This window comes from Mobula birostris, chromosome 26 (assembly GCF_030028105.1).
Source record: "Mobula birostris isolate sMobBir1 chromosome 26, sMobBir1.hap1, whole genome shotgun sequence".
Taxonomy (NCBI): Eukaryota; Metazoa; Chordata; class Chondrichthyes; order Myliobatiformes; family Myliobatidae; genus Mobula; species Mobula birostris.
Genome location: NC_092395.1, coordinates 34,704,904 through 34,722,278, shown reverse-complemented (window position 1 = coordinate 34,722,278; position 17,375 = coordinate 34,704,904). Strand labels below are relative to the sequence as shown.

General features: G+C 43.9%; 1 protein-coding gene across 1 annotated transcript in view; it reads right to left on the bottom strand.

The window, feature by feature from the left end:
• Positions 1 to 12,165: 12,165 nt before the first annotated feature.
• LOC140188176 (protein-lysine 6-oxidase-like) overlaps positions 12,166 to 17,375 on the bottom strand; it is a 29,770-nt gene continuing 24,560 nt past the window's right edge. Inside the window, exon 7 of the mRNA XM_072244183.1 lies at positions 12,166 to 17,167. Within this exon, the coding sequence (XP_072100284.1) occupies positions 17,161 to 17,167 (7 nt within the window). The 3' untranslated portion in view covers positions 12,166 to 17,160. The remainder of the gene's footprint in view (positions 17,168 to 17,375) is intronic.

Sequence of the window (17,375 nt, the reverse complement as noted above, 5' to 3'; positions counted from 1 at the left end):
CTTTCACAATAGCAGCAAACCTCATTTTTGATGGTTTGTTTGGAGCAGTCAAACTTCGAAGCAAACTGGATGCCTTTAAACCAACAAACTCAGCAAAATTGGCACTTGCTTCTCATTATCTATTTCATTCACTTCATAATACTGTTCCAATAGTTCAGTATAAATGAGCTAAATATCTGTTGTATAATCAACTTCATCTATCTCTCTGATGTAGCCAGCCATTTCTGCTTTTCTTAATGGTCACACAGTCCCGTGAATTCTTCCATTTTCTGATTTTAAAAAAACTGGATTGTGTCAAGAATATCTGCTGCACTCAGACATTCCACCCTGCAAAAATTCATTTCAGGGAAGTCTCAACCTCATTTCAGGGAGGTCTCAACCGGAAGCCTCAACCTCATAGCAGCCTGTGTCAATGAATTTGTTAATTTTGCAAGACATCAGATACACAAGTGTTTTGTGAGACAGCTGACTTCTGATTCTGACTTAATGTGACGCACCATGCTGAATGCCCTTTCTACATCACAATTAGAATTTGTCAGCTCCAGGAGTCTCACGAATATTGATAGCAGCTCCCTGATGCCCGCAAATTATATACAATATCCCGGAAATCGTTTTTTTTTTAGTGAGAACAAGCGGGGGGGGGGGGGGAGGGAGGGAGGGGGAGAGAGAGAGAGAGCGCAAGTGACAGACGTAGCAAGAGAGTGACAGACATCCTGATTGGTCTCTCTTTGTGCTAAGTAGAGCTATCAGTTTTCTCTGTGGGCTGGCTTTACAGTCGACCTCTCTCTCTCTCTCTTTCATTCTCCATCAGTTCAGTTTAGTGTCCTGCAGCGCTATGGCAGAGTGTTCCAAAAAAAGAAAATATAAACCTACTTCACCCCAGACTACACTTAAGTATAGTGTAAAAACTGCCTAATAGGGGTCAAAAGTAATGACAGTGTTGCTCGCTGCACTGTTTGCAACAGTGACTTTTCTATTTCATGGTGGGTTAAATGACTGTAAAAGACATGCTGAGGTGAGTTTAGCAGGTGTCATTCATTCATTAGCATAGCTAATGTTATTTAAACTAACTGGGTACCTGGCAAGGAGGCAGTTGCTAAGCAAGGAAGCACAAGAGATCCCCCCTTTCAAGACAAAGCAGTTCTTCAACGATGCCAGAGCATTCTATGTCAGGTCCTTTCAAAAAATCTTGGAGAAGTTCCCAATGAGAGACCAAATCTTGAAAAATCTATCAGTTGTCAATACAGAGAGCCAAGGTGAGGTGAATCCAGAGCAGATTTTGACTTTGGCAGAGAGATATCCAAATGTGATCAAGGCAGATACAAGAGCACAGCTCCACTTGGAAGTCCTGGATAACCTTGAAAGTCTGGTGCCAAACTACAAAAGTTTGCCAGTTGCTAAGTTCTGGGGGAAGCTGTCCAAAGTAAAATCTGTGAGCATAGGACAGTTGAGATTCAAAGAGCTCTGCCAGTTGATGAAGCTGCTTTTGGTGCTGCCAAATTCTAATTGTGATGTAGAAAGGGCATTCAGCATGGTGCGTCACATTAAGACAGAATTCAGAAGTCAGCTGTCTCACAAAACACTTGTGAATCTGATGTCTTGCAAAATTAAGAAATTCATTGACACAGACCGCTATGAGGTTGAGACTTGCGGCAAAATGCTCATATCTGCCAAGCAAGCTACATCACAGTACAAGGAAAGTTTGCAAAAGAAATAGAAAAGCTATTTGCATTAGCATTTAGCTATTAGTATTGAGACTGCTAACAAAATACTCAACAAGGAATATATATATGTGGGTGTGTGTAAATAGTTTCAATATGTGGTCAAATAAATTGTTGTGTTCTTTCATAATCAAATGTCCTGTATGCATACACCCTTGGAGGTCGACTTGGGGGGGGGGGAATATGGGGTTGTGGGGGGTCGGGGGTGGTTGTGCTACCTCCCTGAATTGAGTTTTTGCAGGGTGGGATGTCTGCAGATTTCCAGCTTCAGCAGTTTTTATGAACAGTCATTCTAAAGGGTTATTGTTTATTTATTCCCTCACATATCAGGCTGATCCTTTGTTTGGTAATAAAAGATCATGATGCATAGTTAGCTATTCTTTTTCTTCCCTGAAAAGTTAATATTCCACACAATAACTTGTGAAATTTAAGTCAATATAACTTATTTGGGGGAATCTAGGACCAGAGGGCACAACTTCAGTATAGAAGTATGTCCCTTTGGAACAGAGATGAGGAGGAATTCTTTTAGCCAGAGGGTAGTGAATCTGTGGAATTCGTTGTAGAGGCCTAGTCATTGGGTATATTTAAAATGGAGGTTGATAGGTTTTTGATTAGTAAGGTGCATCAAAAGTTACGAGGAGAAGGAAGGAGAATGTGGTTCAGAGGGATTATAATTCAGCCATGTTGAGCATTCTCGATGGGCTGAATTCTCCTAGTTCTGTTCCAATGTTTTATAGTCTTATTTGTGAGCCAAAAAATGATTATAAATCTGTGATAGTGTCATAAAAGTTCCAAACATCCTTCAGCAAAGCTAACCTGTCACCCTTAGAGTCTAAGCAACAAATGTCTCCAATCTCAATGCAACACCATAAAGCAATTAATAAAAGAAAAGGTTGTTCTGGTCTAAATGTAAGATCTGTAATTTGATGTTAATTACAGACAAAATGAGAAGATACAGTATTTGAATTGAATCAGGGCTTTGCTATTTAGAGCTATTTGATAGACTTAAGAATGTCAGCTGAAGGGGATTTTGCCAACTGAGTAATTTCAGTATTTGGATCCTTGGCGTGAATAAGAGTAGGAGGTTTTATACTGGGCCTCTATTTCAACACAACAAGGAAGAGGAATTTGTAGCCAAACACAATTTGGACATGGGAAAATAGAGAAAAGTTCAAAGGAGCAGTGATGATAATGAAATACTCAGCAGGTCAGAATATGTCTGAGGACAACAAATTTCATTGTTGACTTCTTATCCAGAATGGACAACGTTAAAGATCAACAGTAATTGAAAAGGAATTTAACAAGGGAAATGTGGGGCACAGTAAAACAAACACACACAGATAGGAATACACAAGAAAAATGGGAAGTATTGTAAGATTAATCAGAGGAATTTATAAGACAGAATGTCCAAAAAGCTAACTGAGATAGGAAATAAAACAGATAGCAATGAAAACAGGAAAGACTAGCAAAATCAAATAGGTTCCAGCAGTTCAGGACACCAGGGAAGAATAATGCAGGTCAATATCACAGTAATGGCAAGCTTTCCAGCAAGCTGTCACTCAAATGCTCCCAATGCTTCACTTCTTCCATTATTGGACCATCGCCTACAAGCATATTCACCTGTCATTTTTACATTTCTTTCGAAAGAGAAAAGTGAAGGCTAAAATGAACTTCTTAAGTAATTGAAGCCTATCTGGGTAAGGAGTAAGCAGCTTAAAGGGGATATGAGGAAATACTTTTAATGGTTGATAAGTAACATTTAGTTGAGTATTTGAATTCCAAAGGCAGAAAAGGCTAGAGCTAAGTGCTAGTGAATACGATTAATATAGATGGATAGTTGATAGTCGACATGGACGTTGTGGGTCAAGGGGTCTGTTTCTTAAATTACTGAATCTACAAAAATGGTTCTTGAAAATCAATCACCTCTTTCAGATGCTACAGAAGTGAGGAAATTGCTGAGTTTCTGACCATAATTTTTAATTTCTCCCTGGTAATAGGAATCATACCAGGCAAGTGGAGACTTGCTAATGACTTGCTAATAAAGTACTTGTGGGCCAGTTAGTTTAACCTAGCTGGTGGGCACATTATTATATTTAATTGAGGGACGGTATAAATCTCTGTTTAGAGAAACAAAGAATAATCAAGCTGTGACAGTAAACCATGTATATATGTTGTAACTCGGTTACCTGTCTGGACACACCCCTCTGCTGACTGCCCCTGTGGCTCCTCCCACAGAATCCTGTATAAAGGTGTTCGCCTTGCCCCTCCCCCTCAGTCCGGGGGCAGACACTCACTGTGGAGGTCGTATTGTACAGCGAATAAAAGCCTTTCAGTATTTTACCAAACAAGGAATTTTACCAAAAAAGGTGCTTCAATTTTATTCGCTGTACCTTTTAAAACATGGAACAGGCCCTGAGACCAGAAAAATTAGACCTCAATCCGCAAACACCTGAAGCTGGAAACGCTTTCGAACTCTGGCTGGCCTGCTTCAAAGCGTATCTAGAGGAGATTAAAGCGACCGACCCCGTAGCGAAGCGCAGAGTTCTACTCTCCAGGGTCAGTCCACGGGTTTATTCACTGATCAGAGACCAGCCGAACTACGACGGTGCAATGAACGCACTCAAAAGACAATACCTGCGGCCGATAAACAGCGTCTATGCTCGGCATCGCTTAGCGACACGGCAACAACGGTCCGGGGAATCGAGTGCTGAGTTTGTCCAGGCCCTACAGACACTCGTGCGGGCCTGCAATTGCCAGGAGCTGACGGCGGCGCAGCATGCAGAACTCCTAGTGAGGGACGCCTTCGTCACGGGGACCAGGTCAGTGTACTTGCGCCAGCGGCTGCTGGAAAAAGCCGATCTTACCCTAAGTTTGGCGATCGAGCTGGCTGATACGTTGGAGGCCACTCTGCCTAACTCCGAGGCTCTCCAGGCACGCGATCCCCCGATGGCCTCGTGGGTGCCGCAGACCCCGCAACCTGCTGGCGAATCGACCTCGGCTGCTGCCAGTCGTGAGTCCACGAAGTGCTACTTCTGCGGACTGGAGAAGCACCCTCGGAAACGCTGCCCGGCCCGACAAGCTACCTGCTGCAGCTGCCCACTTCGCCAAGGTCTGTAAGTCAAAACCGCGAGCGGGATCGAGCAGCGCCGTGTGCGAGACGTGGGGGTTGCCATCTTCCCTGCACACTGCCACCAGGTGCGAGACATGGGGGCCGCCATCTTCCCTGCACGCCGCCACCACGTGCGAGCCATGGGGGCGGCCATCTTGGTCGGCGCCACCTCCCACCGCCTACAACCAACGGGTGCTCACGGGGCACCCCACCACGCCGGACCAAGACAGCGACCCCACCCTGGCTTCCGTGAACCTCGACCAAAGTGCTCCCCACCAGCTCGCAAGGTCAATGATGGACATCCTGGTGGAGGGGCACAGTTCAAGCTGCGTGTTTGACACAGGCAGCACGGAGAGTTTTATCCACCCGGCCACGGTGCAGCATTGTGGACTCATGATACGGCCGGTAAGTCGGAGGGTCACCATGGCCTCCAGGTCGCATACAACAGACATCCGGGAGGATTGTGTAGCAACACTAGTGGTGCAGGGCACAGAATATCGGGACTTTACGTTACTGGTCTTGCCTCAACTGTGTGCCTCTGTGCTTTTGGGGTTGGACTTCCAGAGCCACTTGAAAAGCGTGACAATGAAGTATGATGGGCCCCTCCCACCAATTACTGTCATAAATCCCCTGTTTTGTAGAGATATGTCACGTACCCCACTACTGACCACACACACACACCGACCCGCGCATCCCACCCAACATCATGCCAACTGCCACACTACCGACACCACTTGCGGCCTCTCCACCCTCAGGATCCCTCCCCCACCGCTGTTCGCCTACCTGACCCCCGACTGTAAACCTGTGGCAACTAAAAGCAGGAGGTACAGCGCGGGGGACCGAGCTTTCATTAAGTCGGAGGTGCAGCGGCTGCTCAGGGAGGGGGTCATTGAGGCAAGCACAAGTCCTTGGAGGGCGCAGGTGGTCGTTGTTCGGAACGGGGAGAAGAATAGGATGGTCGTGGACTGTAGCCAGACCATCAATAGGTTTATGCAGCTCAACGCGTACCCTCTGCCCCGCATCGCGGATATGGTCAATCAGATAGCACAGTACAAGGTGTACTCGACCATAGACCTAAAATTTGCTTACCATCAGCTCCCCATCCGCCGGGAGGACCGCCCTTACACTGCCTTCGAGGCGGACGGCAGGCTTTATCAATTCCTGCGCGTCCCCTTTGGTGTCACGAATGGTGTATCTGTCTTCCAGAGGGCAATGGACCGGATGGTGGACCAGTGCCAACTGAAGGCCACGTTCCCATATCTGGATAACATCACCATCTGCGGTCATGTCCAGCAGGATCACGACAACAACCTCCAAAAATTTCTCCAAGCGGCCAAATCTTTCAACCTCACCTATAAAAAGGACAAGTGTGTATTTGGGACCACCCGACTTGCTATCCTTGGGTGTGTCGTGGAGAATGGAGTCATTGGCCCTGACCCCGACTGTATGTGTCCCTTGTTGGAACTCCCTCTTCCCAATACCCTCAGAGCCCTCAAAAGGTGCCTGGGCTTCTTTTCATATTACGCCCAATGGGTCTCTAACTATGCAGACAAGGCCCGCCCTCTGGTCAAGTCCACCACGTTCCCCCTCTCTGCCGAGGCCCACGCGGCCTTCAACCGCATAAAAGGGGACATTGCCAAAACAGCAATGCATGCGGTGGATGAGGCCATTCCCTTCCAAGTAGAGAGTGACACCTCTGACTTTGCGCTGGCTGCTACCCTCAACCAGGCAGGAAGACCAGTGGTGCTCTTCTCTCGTACCCTTCAAGGCCCTGAAATTCGGCACTCTGCGGTAGAGAAAGAGGCCCAGGCCATAGTGGAAGCTATAAGGCACTGGAGGCACTATCTTGCCGGCAAAAGGTTCACTCTGCTAACTGAACAGCGCTCAGTCGCATTCATGTTTAATAATCAGCAGCAGAGCAAAATCAAAAATGATAAAATTCTGAGGTGGAGAATCGAACTCTCCACCTACAACTATGACATCATGTACAGGCCTGGGAAACTCAACGAGCCCTCCGATGCCCTATCCCGGGGAACATGCGCCAGCGCGCAGATCGACTGGCTATACGCCCTACATGTAGACCTTTGCCACCCGGGAGTCACCTGGCTTTTCCACTTCGTGAAAGCCCGGAACCTGCCTTACTCCCTTGAGGAGATCAGGATGATGACCAGGGACTGCCAAGTCTGCGTAGAGTGTAAACCGCACTTCTACCGACCCGAAAAAGCGCCACTCATCAAGGCCACCCGCCCCTTTGAGTGACTGAGTGTTGACTTTAAGGGCCCCCTTCCCTCCACCGACCGCAATGTGTACTTTCTTAATGTTATCGACAAGTACTCGCAGTTCCCCCTCGCCATCCCCTGCCCCGACACCACTACCACGTCGGTTATAAAAGCCCTGCGCAAGCTCTTCACTCTGTTCGGATACCCATGCTATATCCACAGTGACAGAGGGTCCTCGTTTATGAGTGACGAGCTGCGCCAATATCTACTGGCTTGGGGAATTGCAACCAGTAGGACCATGAGCTATAATCCCCGGGGGAATGGACAGATAGAGAAGGAGAATGGCACAGTGTGGAAAGCCACACTCTTAGCCCTCAGGTCAAAGGGACTGCCGGTCTCCTGCTGGCAGGAGGTCCTTCCCGAGGCACTCCACTCCATCCGCTCCCTGTTATGCACAGCCACCAATGCCACCCCTCATGAGCGGCTCTTTTCTTTTCCCAGAAAATTGACCACTGGACCCACCCTACCATCTTGGCTGACGTCCCCGGGGCCAGTGCTGCTCCGGAAACATGCGAGGAGCAATAAATACTCCCCGATAGTCGAGAGGGTTCACTTACTTCATGCGAACCCCCAGTATGCCTACGTGGTTTTACCTGATAGGCGGGAGGACACGGTCTCCATCCGCGACCTGGCGCCCGCAAGAGATTCGGGCCCCTACCCTGAACACTCCGTGGTGACTATTGATCCCGTACCCACCAATGTATGTACCTACGAGACACCGTGCACCCCAAACCCTATACAGACACCACACGACACTCCCATACCGGGCACGACGCACACGCACGAGGGATTACCGACGCCTAACGTGCTGACACCTCAAGTCAGGCCGGAGCCAGCACAACCGCCATTGCCGGTGCAATCACCGCCGGTGCTACGAAGATCACAGCAACGGACTCGACCGCCTGATAGACTTAACCTGTAAATATACTCCTTGTAAATATTGTCAGTCACTTCACCCCGCGGGACTCTTTTTAAAAAAAAGGAGGGGTGAATGTGGTAAACCATGTATATATGTTGTAACTCGGTTACCTTTCTGGACACACCCCTCTGCTGACTGCCCCTGTGGCTCCTCCCACAGAGTTCTGTATAAAGGTGTTCGCCTTGCCCCTCCCCCTCAGTCCAGGGGCAGACACTCACTGTGGAGGTCGTATTGTACAGCGAATAAAAGCCTTTCAGTATTTTACCAAACCTCAGTCTTTTGGAGTAATTGAAGGTGCTTCACAAGCATAGTGAACATAGACACAATACGCTGGAGGAACTCAGCAGGTCGGGCAGCATCCGTGGAAAAGATCGGTCGACGTTTCGGGCCGGAACCCTTCGTCAGGACTGTAGGGGGAAGGGGCAGAGGCCCTATAAAGAAGGTGGGGGGAGGGTGGGAACGAGAAGGCTGGCAGGTTCCAGGTGAAAAATCAGTAAGGGGAAAGATAAAGGGGTGGGGGAGGGGACGCAGGAAGGTGATAGGCAGGAAAGGTGAAGAAGGAATAGGGGAAAACACGATGGGTAGTAGAAGGAGGCGGAACCATGAGGGAGGTGATAGGCAGCTGGGGGAGGGGGCAGAGTGACATACGGATTGGGGAAGGGAGGGGGAGGGAATTACCGGAAGTTGGAGAATTCTATGTTCATACCAAGGGGCTGGAGACTACCTAGATGGTATATGAGGTGTTGCTCCTCCAACCTGAGTTTAGTCTCATCATGGCAGTAGAGGAGGCCATGTATGAACATATCTGAATGGGAGTGGGAAGCAGAGTTGAAGTGGGTGGCTACTGGAAGATCCTGTCTGTTTTGGCGGACAGAGCGGAGGTGCTCGACGAAGCAGTCCCCCAGTCTGCGTCGGGTTTCACCGATGTAGAGGAGGCCACACCGGGAGCACCGGATGCAATAGGTGACCCCAACTAGACTCACAAGTGAAGTGTTGCCTCACCTGGAAGGACTGTTTGGGGCCCTGAATGGTGGCAAGAGAGGAGGTGTAGGGACAGCTACTGCCCCACCAGCCTCCGGATCCAGCACATTATCCTCCACAACTCCCGCCACCTTCAACAGGACCCCACCACTAAGCACATCTTTCCCTCTCCACCCCTCTCCACTTTCCGCAGGGATCGGTCCCTCCGCGACTCCCTGGTCCACACGTCCCTCCCCACAGATCTCCCACCTGGCACTTATCCCTATAAGCACAAGTGCTACACCTGTCCCTACACCTCCTCTCTTGCCACCATTCAAGGCCCCAAACAGTCCTTCCAGGTGAGGCAACACTTCACTTGTGAGTCTGTTGGGGTCATCTATTGCATCCAGTGCTCCTGGTGCGGCCTCCTCTACATTAGTGAAACCCGACGCAGACTGGGGGACTGCTTCGTCGAGCACCTCCACTCCGTCCACCAAAACAGACAGGAACTCCCAGTAGCCACCCACTTCAACTCTGCTTCCCACTCCCATTCAGATATGTCCATACATGGCCTCCTCTACTGCCATGATGAGGCTAAACTCAGGTTGGAGGAGCAACACCTCATATACCGTCTAGGTAGTCTCCAGCCCCTCAGTGTGAACATAGAATTCTCCAACTTCTGGTAAGTCCCTCCTCCTCCCTTTCCCTATCCCTATTTCACTCTGCCCCTCCCCCAGCTGCCTATCACCTCCCTCATGGTTCCACCTCCTTCTGTTTTCCCATTGTGTTTTCCCCTATTCTTTCTTCCCCCACCCCTTTATCTCTCCCCTTACTGATTTTTCACCTGGAACCTACCAGCCTTCTCCTTCCCACCCTCCCCCCACCTTCTTTATAGGGCCTATGCCCCTTCCCTCTACAGTCCTGACGAAGGGTTCCGGCCCGAAACGTCAACCAATCTTTTCCACGGATGCTGCCCGACCTGCTGAGTTCCTTCAGCGTGCTGTGAGTGTTGCTTTGACCCCAGCATCTGCAGATTATTTTGTGTGTGTGACAGTGAACATAGATTTCCCAAAAGGCAAACAAAAACATTTTCAGGACAATCAAGGAGGGTAGTGTGTTTGATGTAGTCTATGTGGATTTTAGCACGACTTTTGACAGGATCCCATATGGCAGGCTGGTTGGAAAAATAAAAGCCAATGGAACCCAAGGGAGAATATCAAATTGGATCCAAGATTGTCTGAATGTCTGGAAGCAAAGGATAATGATAATCAGCTGTTCTAGTGACTGGAAACAATGGAGCTCCTTAGGGGTCAGTGCTTGGTTCTATATTTTTTTTGTAATATATATTAAACACTAAGTCCTAAATACTACTTTCATGATAAAGAAGTTTGTAGGTGATTAGAAAATATGTACATATAATTTGACAGTGAAAGTGAGAAAGAAAGTTTTTAGGCAGCAGGAAGATTTAGATGCTCTGGTCAGTTAGCCAACAAATTCAGTCCAGAAAAGTGTGATATAATGCACTTCAGGAGGTCTGATAAGGCAAAACAGTAAATGAGACAACACTGAAAGGTGTGAAGGGACATTGAGACCTTGGAGTGTTATGTCCACAGATCCTTAAAAGCAGATTGATAGAATAGTTAAATATCAGAGAACCTTTATTAGTCAAGGTAATACAAGAGCAGGAAGTTCTGCTACAACCGGTATACAACACTAGTTACAACACAGGTTAAGAAACTACTGCAGCTTATATCATCAAATTATAGAAAAGATTTGTTTGCACTAGAGATGATGTAGAGATTAATAAGGATGTTATTGCAACTCGGAAATTTTAGCTATGAAGGTTGGATAGACAGTGTTTGTTTTCTTTGAAACAGAGGAGGCACAGGGGAGACAATTGACGAGTTTGTAAAGAGAAAAAAGAAAGGCACAGGGCACCAAATTAAGGTCATTGACAGTAAGATTAGGACAGTGAGAGAGACAGAGAAAACAAATCAAAGGATAAGAGTCTGGAACTCACAGTCTAAAAAAGCAGATGAGCCAGAAACTCTCATCCCATTTAATAGTAGTCGAAAAGCCGCTAGCCATGTGCTGGTAAGTGGGGAGCTTGTTATCAAACAAACACTGTACCGAATGGCCTCTTTCTGTGCCCCGAATATCTGTGATCCTCTGAATGCAGCAAGTGTTTCTCATAGCAGTGTCTAGGCCTACCTACTTGACATGCTTCATCAGTGATCCTCTCTTTATTAGGAGCTCCTTAATAATGAAGCTGGATAATAATCGTGTACATCCAAATAATAAGGTAGTTCATGCCCACCTTCTGTAAATCTTGAATAACGTTTAGACCTGGGCTGAGGTGTACATCTGACATTTCTGCAGCAAGTGTAAGGCATTGATTGTCTCTAAAAGGAAAATGTTTTACAGTTTAACTACTATTCCATGATATTTAGTGCGATTACCATCAAGTCTATTTACTAGCATACAAGTTCATTTAAAATCTCTAACAGACCAAGCTGATAAAATGTCAAGGCTGCAAGAACAGGTCTGTGTTCATGCACAACAAGTCGAATGTCATGACAAGTGACTTACCTCCCAAGTCCCCAAAGTATTTCTCTATCCAAGAATATATCAGTATATTCTTCACCGTGATAGATTAATGCAGTTTCAAAGCAATAAAAAACAAGGTCAATGCTAGTCAAAAAAATAACTTGCACTCCACCTTAAACATTCACTCCCTATCAGTGGCTATAGCAGTGGGCCTGAACAGCACACCAGGGCCTCTTAAACCCAAACCTGCAACCTCCACCACTTAACAAATGCTGTAGGTACATGAAAAATTCACTACCCTCAAGTCCTACTCCAAGTAGCTCACCATACTGATTTTAAATTTTATTACTAGTCCTTTGTCACCAGGTCCAAATCTTGGAACTTATTTTCACAGGAGAGTAATGCAGGATCCCCACAAAGATAGCAGCAATTCAAGACTGTCTTATCTCCATATTCTCAGACACATTCAGTGATTACCAGATCCCATGGATCATTAAAAGAGTTATCTATCATTGGTAAAAAAATAACAGAAATACTAAAGACAGAGAAAATCTATTTTTTTCCAAAATTTTATTCAACATAATATTTATACAAACATTCCTTTCACAATAATACATACTATAAATATGAGAAAGGAAGTGGGTTACATTAGTAATAAATGAAAATTAAATCCTATGGAAACTATTAGATCCTGCAGAGTATTTTTTAAAAATCCTTCAAGTCTCCTTTTAAGTTGCCTGCAAGAAAAGTCGTCACATTTAGGTGTTGAACATGAATGCAAAAACTTGGAGAAAAAGTGGGAATTCTTGCTTAAATCATTCTTCAAAATATGAAAACATGGGCCTGGAAGTTCACCTGCACAGCACCGAGGAAAACAGCTGAATATTGACAAATATCAGGACTGGTCACATCCCTCCCATGCACTGGAGGTAAATGCCATTCCTCCTGGAAGGACCAGCTTTTAATGATGCGCAAGCTGAATGTTATTTAAAGTATTAGACATATTTTACCCCCAATCATAAAATGATTCCTATAGAACTGAAGTAGACTGACCCTGACAGGAATCCCAGTCATTACACCTCTCAGCAACTTCCTCCATCAAAATTAAATGACAAAGAAATCTTGAAAACAGTGTGGTAACATTCCATTAGATCAGAAAATGAGTGAAAAGCTGATCACTGCTAAAGGAGGTAGCACCCAAAACCTTTTCCACACATAGATGTAGCTTCTAATCAACACCTACAGCAAGAGGAACATCTACTCTTCCAAAGGTGTTCCTCAATTAAATTTGTGATCTCCAAAATTCTCAAGTAAAACTTCGCCCTGTGTTGCTCAGAAAGTCAAATTCAGGGTCACTCTCATTCTCAGGATCCTTGCAGACTGCTATCCACATGCGAAACTTTGCTGCTTACTTCTGTATTGTAATTTGTCAAGACAGTTCGTTGGCATTAACACTTCTGCATTCACACTGAGGGACATTTGTCTATGTTGCATTCTCTTAAATGTACAGACAGGCAAAAAGGGGTCACATGTCTTTACAAACACCTTCCCCTGGCAGCTAAGCATGTAAGGTAGGTACCTCCTGCATGTACTGTTCTTTGGGAGCTTGTGCAACTTCATTTGCTCTCCTACAATAACTATCACCCCTGCTATCGCACGAGTATGTGATGATTCCCAGCCAACAGTCCTCAGCAGCGAGAGTGCTGGATTATTGCGTTGTGAGCCATTAAGGGCCATTTCTGAAGATCAGAACAGTCAGAGAAACTACAAGTGCAGGAAATTTTATCCCTAATACTTTCTGATCCTTAAACAAATTCCACGAGCAGTGTTTTCAAATTAATGTTTCATGGATGCTTTCAAACAGCATTAGGAAGATTTTATTTCTATTATTTATTTATTTTTCAGGATCTGGGCATCATTAGAGAAGCCAGCAATTATTCTCCAAAATACCCAAGATCCAACATTGTCACCTGACCTTGAAGGAACTGTTTTGCTGGATCATTTCAGAGAGCCTTTAAGAATCAGTCTATCTGGGTCTGGAGTAATTTATGAGGCAAGAGAAGCAGATTTTCTTCCCTTAGACACAAATCAAATAGATTGCTATTTTAACAATCCAGTGGTTTTGTGGTCATGACCATAATGACAACTTCTAGACTGAAAATTAATTCCACAGTTGCAAAGGTATGACTTGAACCTAAATCTCAGGATTGTTGAATCTAGGCCCTTTCTAATCTGGTAGTTTAACCATATGCCATCACCATTTTAGTGTCCAAAAATAGGTAAAAATGAATTTCTGGGCCATAGATCAGGGTGCCTGGTTATTGAGAAACAAGCCCTTTATCACTTAGATCCAAATTCAACCCAGGCCAGGGTAAGGGAATGAAAGTCTTCAGGCTGGCCCATTATAGTTTTCTGTGAAATAGCTCAACCCAGATCCTAAAGGTAGCACATAATTGGCACCAACTTGGCAGATACACAAAAGTAATTTTTCTTTAGGGGATGGACTTGGCATGATAGATATAGAGTTGATGTCTTCCTGTGGCTCTGGTGTATTAGAACCAAGGATCATACTCTGAAAATAATTTGTACCTATTCAGGACTGAGGTAAGAAGGCATTTTCAACCTACTCCTCCCCTTACCCCCCACAGTATCTCCAGAATTCTTCATCTAGGAAGATTGTGGAGACTTAGTCAGTCTATCCAACGATTTTTAGATATTAAAGAACTAAAGCTCAGTGAAGGAAAGTGGCACAGAAGTAAAAGATGAGCCATGACCTCACTGAATGAAACAGCAGGCAAAAGGGAGTAAATGGCCTTGTTCTGCTTCTATTTCTTGTGTTCCTGTGTAATGAAAGATCTGGAAAATGCAGGGTGGTCACAATTAGATTTATTATCATAAATGGGAATGTTCAATCCTTAACACAAATGTAAAAACACAAGCAAGAGGAGTAGGAGTAGATCATATGTCTCAAACCCTAACAACTCACCAACTTTACTGAGCTCAGTCCTAAATGTTTGCAACATCCATAGCCCTCCAAAGTGTAACAGCATCTTCAGGGTCATCCTTAGGCGGTAGGCTAGACTTTTAATTTAATTTTGATCTAAGGTCAATCTTCAGACTAAGATAACACTGATTGGAGTTGCTTAAACACCACTAACTATTACTAACATTTTAAAGACCAAACTTGGGGAGCAAGAGAACAAAGACTGCCTATCTCTACCAGGATTAATTTTATAAATACTCTCAGATCTCCCATGTTACATTCGGATCAAATAAGATTATATCTTTTTCATTAGAGCAACAGAATAAATGTGCTAAACCACTATGAATACATTACAAATATTACTTTAGAGTTGCTGAATAGATGACCTTACAAAATTGCATAAAACTACAAACCAAATTTTATAGGAGCTCTTAAGTAATTTAGCAAGCGTCAACAATGCCATGCGGAATTTTATTAAGCATTTCAAAGCCAGCTCTTGTGAAATTAAGGAAGTGTCAAATCTTTTCCCTATATTCAATCAAACCTGTATTTTCTAATATATATTCTCTCAGAGATTTTGTTTTTGGAATCCCTGTATAATACTAAACTAACTGATGTAATTCAGTTTTCAAACTCTGAAGATCAAAGAAGTATTCAAATTCCTGTTTCTTTCCATCTGGCTCAAACATTCTTTTGTTCTTGAACCGTGGGAGCGCAGTATAGACCTCTGCCCTTAGTGCAAATATTAATGCAGCCTTCAAACATTTCAAGCCTTAGTTTATCACTGAGTTTGCAGAACAAAATTAAAATCCAAAACTCAGCAACAGGCTCATTGCAAAAATAAATCAATGTCTGGAGATATGACCATTCTAGTACAACATAAACACCGTATGTTTTTATATCTAATCATGTTTAATGTTGTTAAAATTCAGACTCTTGCTCTTCCTTGGCCTTTTTAATAGATCTACTGTATTTGTTTTAAATTTCTTGCTAATAGCAAGTTCTATATTGGAATAGACTTGGCTTTACAATTTCCTATCAAAAGGAAGGTACAGTATGTTTTATTGGAACTTAAACTAACATTCAATCAATAGCAAGTTTGTTTTAGATTTTTAACAATTTCCCATTGTGTTCCCACAAACATCAGAGATACCATGATTTATTTCAGACAAGTAAGTTCCTTCTGATCTCATATCAAACTCATCTTCATTAAAACTACTTTCTCTGTTCTCTACCCAATGTCCTAGTCATGGGGTCAATAGCATAAAAACAAGGAATGTATTCTTCAATGCACAATGCATTTTAGAATATAGGCTCAAAGAATTCAAATTTCCTTCCAAAAAAAAACTTTATGAGAAATTCTTGAAGGATTGAATGGGTGCAGATTGTCCAACTAGACTAGCTAATAAAGTTTCATTTAAATTGAAATATCAAGCTAAAGGATTAAAGAAAAGGAAAAAAGGAAATTGCCTTTTAAACTCACGAGAGAGAATAGGCCATCAACTTTTCGCTGTTAATGTTTCTATAGCAGGCAATTTTTTTTTTACGAGGTCAAGTTACTAGCTCGACACTCAACCCAGCACAGATGGAAAGCGTGCCTGGGGAGCCAGCTGGGTTCGAACTCAGGAGCCTTCACTCCAAAGTCTGGCGCTGATGCCACTACGCCACCAGCCAGCCTAAAGGATGAAAGATAAAGAGATAAAATTGTGTTATGTCATGAATAACCATGGTTTGAAAACTTGAGAGTGAAGGGGAGGAAATAATTTTAGGAAGTACCAATTTTCATATTAACCACTTCAAGACTGCGAAAGGATGAGGAAATAGAAGTTGAATGTGTACTTGAAAGGAGATTAATAAATAATTGTAAGGATCTGGGACCACTTCAAAAGTAATATTAAATTCTTGCCATAACAAAATTGATACCAAATTTGTGAGAGGAGGATACTCCAAGTATTAGCAAAAATATCTCAATTTTTTAAAAATAACTACCATTTCCAAGACTCTTGAACACTCAAAATACCAAAAAGCCTTTTAATGATTGCCGTATATATTACTGTTCAAACCAAGAGCTCGCTGGTTGGGGAATTGCAGCAAGGGGGCCAGGTTCTATTAACTTGGTGCATTTGATATTCAGCGAACATTGGTCTTCCAATTCCGCAGGACACCTTGAATAGTTATTGGGTGGAAGTGTAATGGAGCAAGCTAAACACATTTACTTTCTTAAAAATGGATAGTTAGATCTTCTTTGACAAGCTTTTGGTTACCAGACAATATGTCACAAAATTTCAGAACAGGCAAAAAAGAAAAATTTTGGTTAAAGACAAGCTCTCTTCATTTATTAAAGATCGTTGGAGGGAAACTGCAGCAGGAGCTAAAAGACAGACAGAAAGCAAGATAGATCATGATTCTGGAACCCCAAAATTAGATTAATTCTATGTTTTCAGTTCTAGTTTGCATAAGACTCCCTGCAGAGGTGTAATGAATATTGTAAGTTGACATATATATGTCATGGTTCTGAAGCAGGAATAAAATTGCTCACTTCCACCATAAAACTGTTAAATACAAACACAAAACTAAAGCAAAAAGCAGGAGATTTCACACACTTCTGACCGACTATAGAGTCCATTCACTGGGTCTCATCCTCAGAATCTGTTAAGAAAAATTTTTAAAATATTATAAATAAATTGGAGTAAGCCAGAAAGAATTTAAGATTGTTATTCATTATCCTGTTATTAATGTCCTCAGTGCTATCAGTACCATTACTGAGAGGCAAAACCTAAACTGCTGCACCACAAAGTTTTAGGACAATGGGTCTAAGCCAGCAATTCAGTATTTTAAATTACTTCATTTTGTGCAA